The sequence below is a fragment of the Arachis hypogaea genome, chromosome 19, assembly GCF_003086295.3.
Source record: "Arachis hypogaea cultivar Tifrunner chromosome 19, arahy.Tifrunner.gnm2.J5K5, whole genome shotgun sequence".
Lineage (NCBI taxonomy): Eukaryota > Viridiplantae > Streptophyta > Magnoliopsida > Fabales > Fabaceae > Arachis > Arachis hypogaea.
This window is the reverse complement of record NC_092054.1, coordinates 8,698,444-8,702,680: the sequence shown is the minus strand read 5'-3', so window position 1 is coordinate 8,702,680 and position 4,237 is coordinate 8,698,444. Positions and strand designations below refer to the sequence as shown.

Sequence of the window (4,237 nt, the reverse complement as noted above, 5' to 3'; positions counted from 1 at the left end):
CTTGGGGGTCAAAACTACTATAGCATTGGTAGCTTACTTCCTCCTGATAGTTTGTGACCAACATTTGCCCAGCTATATATCTATGACACAGAAAATGAGATTGATAATCGAATAGGCACACTTCAGTAATTTTCATGCAACCAGTCAAATTTTTTAGTTATTTCTTATCTGTGAGAGAAAATAACATAAATTTTATTATTTTTTTCGTAGCTCCAATAAAGCTATAAATGAGCAGAATAGAGAAATTGTTGCAATATTAAGAAACATGCTAGACAAATATAATAGTTTGGCAAAGAGTTTTCGCTATGCAAGAGATAGGTACCAACAGAAAAATTGCACAAACATAAAGTTTAAGTTGATTAGTAAAAGGACTAAAGATGGCAAGACATACAACTTGCCATCTGCATCTGAAGTGGCTGCATTGATTATTGGCGATGTCGAACAACTTAGCAAAGATAGAGATATTATTATAGGGAGTCAATCTAGAAAGCTCCAGCGGATTGATGTTTTTCATCCATCTTATTTAGCCTTGCAATATCCATTGTTGTTTCCGTATGGGGAGGATGGATTTTGTTTAGGTATTGAAACATCAGATTCTATCTCTGCTAGGCCTACAAAGAAAAACAAAACAATCACTTTGTGACAATTCTTTACTTTTCGACTACAAAAAAGGACGGGTGAATCTCCGTTAATTCTGAGATCAAAGAGATTATTCCAACAGTTTCTGGTAGATGCCTACACAATGGTGGAATCAGAGAGGTTAAAATTCTTTAGGTGTAAACAACCACAGTTGAGGGTTGATAAATACAAATGTCTACATGAAAGTCTTATAATCGGGGATGTAGATGCTGCAAGGCTTGGCAAAAGAATCATTCTTCCCAGTACTTTTACCGGTGGACCTAGGTATATGATGAATAATTGTAAAGATGCATTTGCAATTTGCAGATATGCAGGATATCCTAGCTATTTTATCACCATGACCTGTAACCCTGAATGGGATGAGATAAAAAGAGAAATGACTTCCATTGGATTGAAGGCAGAAGACCGTCCTGATATATTGTGTCGAGTTTTCAAGATCAAGCTTGATGGTTTGATTGATGACCTAAAAGAGGAAAAAATCTTTGGCAAAATTTTGGGATGTAAGTCTGTGTTTATGCAACGCTTTATTAAAATCTTATGTTGTAATGCTTTGCTCATTTGTCTTTTTCAATTTTCAGACGTTTGCACTGTAGGGTTTCAAAAGAGAGGGCTTCCGCATGCACATATCCTTTTATTCATGAGTAACGAGTTCAAGCCACAAACACCAGATGACATAGACAAACATATAACAGCTGAGATTCCTGATGAAAATGAAAGGCAAAATCTACATGGAGCTATTCAAAATTACATGGTACATGGTCCATGTGGTCCGTACAACAAGAATTCACCTTGCATGAAGAATGGATCCTGTTCAAAGTTCTATCCTAAAGAGTTTAGACAGCGAACACTCATTGATGAGGCCAGATTTTCCAAATAAAGGTATATTGATAACGGTCAAACAGTGAAGAAAAGGGAATGTGTACTAGACAATAAGTTCATTGTTCCGTATAATCCAAAATTGTTGCTCAAGTTTGGGTGCCACATAAATGTGGAATACACATGTCAAACAAGTTCTATTAAGTATCTGTTTAAGTATGTACACAAGGGTAATGACTGCGTAATAGCTACTCTATACAATACTGGTGATCTGTCAGAAGCCACACAAGTTGTTGACAAAATTAGGAATTACTACAATTGTAAGTACATTTCGGCATGTGAGGCAGTCTGGCGTCTATTTGGATACGAAATCCAAGAGAAAGAACCATTTGTGATTAGACTTCCATTCCATTTGGAGGATGAGCAACCTTTGGTTTCTGGTGAAACTTCTAATGTGAATGATATCGTCGAAAGAGCAATATCTCATAAGTCCATGTTTTTGGGATGGATGGCGGCGAACATGTCATATCCCTATGCTCGAAGTCTGACTTATCTTGAGTTTCCAACCAAGTTTGTTTGGAAGGACGATTCTTCAAAGTGGTTTCCTCGAAAGAAAAGCTTCGCAATTGGAAGGTTGACTCATGTACCTGCAGGTAATGACAAGTTTATATTCAATTTTGATCTTACTTATTTAATGATTTAAATTTAAAATCTTAATAGCCTGTACCCCACGTCCATTTTATTCGATTTATCTACACTAAAAAATAAATGTTTAAATAACTTTCAACAGTTATAATCTGTAGATTATACAATTTTTTATTTTCTATATTTTTTAGGAAACTTATTCTTATGCGGATGTGTAGCTACATAATAATTAAAATAGCGTAGCTTAATCCATTTAACAACTTAAAAGTGGGATTTTAACCAAGTTTTTTGCAGCAAATACTGAAGAATATTACCAACGACTTCTCTTGAATACTCAAAGAGGATGTATGAGTTTTCGAGATATAAGAACAGTAGGAGGAACAATTTATGCTATGTATAGAGATGCATGCTTCGTCCTTGAACTCTTGTAAGATGACAAAGAATTTATTGATGCAATTAAGGAAGCAATCTCATGGGCCTCAGGATCATATGTTAGGAGGTTATTTGTCATTCTATTAACATCCAACAATATGTCAAGACCAGAACATGTCTGGGATAGATGTTGGCATGAACTCTCAGATGATATTTTGTATCGACAGAGAGCCGTGATGAACATGAGGGGTGAATTTTTATTAATTACAATGATAAAAGTTTTTCCTTATTGATCATTTTTAGTTTAATTGAATTTTTATAGTATTGTATGATATGCAGAGTTAACAATGTCAGATGATGAGATTAAGCAGTTGTGCTTAATGGATATAGACAATATCTTACATTCCTATGGTAAAACCTTGAAAGACTATCTTCCTATGCCTTTAGCAACTGAAGTTGATAGTTATTTGTTAACCGAAAGTGTTATTAGGGAAGAGCTAAACTTTAACATGGATGATTTAAAGAAAAATGCCTCAGACATGTTAGCCATCGCAACACCTGAGCAGAGATATGCATTCGATAAAATCGTTACAGTTGTGTATTATGATGAAGGGGGGTTTTTCTTTGTGTATGGTCATGGGGATACTGGAAAAATATTTCTCTGGAACCCTATGTCTGCTGAGATTCGCTCAAGGGGGTGATATAGTGTTAAATGTTGTTTCGAGTGGTATTGCATCTTTACTTCTTCCCAATGGAAGAACGACACACTCAAGGTTCAAAATACTGCTGAATATAACTGAGGATTCTGTATGTAACATCAAACCTGGTTCCCCTCAAGCAATGTTGCCGTTGAAAGCCAAACTTATAATTTGGGATGAGGCTCCAATGGTTAGTAGGTACTGCTATGAAGCGCTGATAAATGCTTGGGTGATATCATGAGGTGTTCTCCAACATATAGCAAAGATTTTCCCTTTGGAGGAAAAGTGGTTGTACTAGGTGGAGACTTTAGACAAATTCTTCCTGTCATTCCACGAGGATCGAGACAAGACATCGTTCATTCAACTGTGAATTCGTGTTACCTTTGAAAGTTTTGTCAGGTGCTCAAACTAACAAAAAACATGAGACTCTCTATAGGGACGACTGCTTCAGATCAAGATGAGACAGAGCAATTTGGTGAGTGGTTATTGAAAGTTGGTGATGGTCTAATAGGTGACAATATGGATGGTGAATCTGAGATATGTCTTCCAGGAGATATTGTTATTCCTTCTTCGGACCAGGCATTTGATGAGTTGGTTCATTTTTCTTATCCAAATATTTTGGAAAACATGTCCTCAAAGGATTTTTTTTCAAAGCAAGAACTATACTGGCTCCCACACTAGACATCGTTGAAGAGGTCAACAACCATCTGATGGCTATCATTCCTAGAGGGGGAAAATTATATCTTAGTTCGGATTCCATTTGTATGGATGAAGGGAATATGGAGAGTCAACTAGATATCTATAGTCCTGAATTACTGAATAGCATAAATTGCTCTGGTTTGCCTCCACATAAATTAATACTCAAGGTTGGTGTTCCGGTGATGTTACTGAGGAATATTGACAAATCCAGTGGTCTTTGTAATGGTACAAGGCTACAAGTTAGGAAGCTTGGAAATCATGTCATAGAATATGAAGTCTTAATGGGTAACAATGTTGGTCATATTGCTTTGATTCCAAGAATGAATATGGTACCAACAAATGAAACCGTCGCAGTTAGATTCCAATGA

At 36.1% G+C, this 4,237-nt stretch overlaps 2 protein-coding genes across 2 annotated transcripts; both read left to right on the top strand.

Annotated features, from left to right (window-relative positions):
• Positions 1-742: 742 nt before the first annotated feature.
• LOC140182112 (uncharacterized) lies at positions 743-3,173 on the top strand. The gene is made up of 5 exons (XM_072228223.1): positions 743-903; positions 946-1,139; positions 1,218-1,448; positions 1,542-2,108; positions 2,812-3,173. Exons 1-5 carry the CDS (start codon positions 743-745, stop codon positions 3,171-3,173), a joined length of 1,515 nt encoding a protein of 504 aa, XP_072084324.1.
• A 417-nt stretch (positions 3,174-3,590) lies between these two features.
• LOC140182111 (uncharacterized) lies at positions 3,591-4,237 on the top strand. Its single transcript, XM_072228222.1, has 2 exons — positions 3,591-3,696; positions 3,810-4,237. The coding sequence occupies exons 1-2, from the start codon at positions 3,591-3,593 to the stop codon at positions 4,235-4,237; spliced, it is 534 nt and encodes a 177-aa protein (XP_072084323.1).

What these genes read in the sequence shown, in the direction of transcription:
- LOC140182112 (XM_072228223.1), top strand. Translation starts at nt 743, where the DNA reads ATGGTGGAATCAGAGAGGTTAAAATTCTTTAGGTGTAAACAACCACAG. An exon ending in CTTTGGCAAAATTTTGGGAT is followed by an intron (nt 1,140 to 1,217) that starts GTAAGTCTGTGT and finishes TTCAATTTTCAG; the next exon opens with ACGTTTGCACTGTAGGGTTT. An exon ending in TTGCATGAAGAATGGATCCT is followed by an intron (nt 1,449 to 1,541) that starts GTTCAAAGTTCT and finishes ACGGTCAAACAG; the next exon opens with TGAAGAAAAGGGAATGTGTA.
- LOC140182111 (XM_072228222.1), top strand. Translation starts at nt 3,591, where the DNA reads ATGAGACTCTCTATAGGGACGACTGCTTCAGATCAAGATGAGACAGAG. An exon ending in AATAGGTGACAATATGGATG is followed by an intron (nt 3,697 to 3,809) that starts GTGAATCTGAGA and finishes ATGTCCTCAAAG; the next exon opens with GATTTTTTTTCAAAGCAAGA.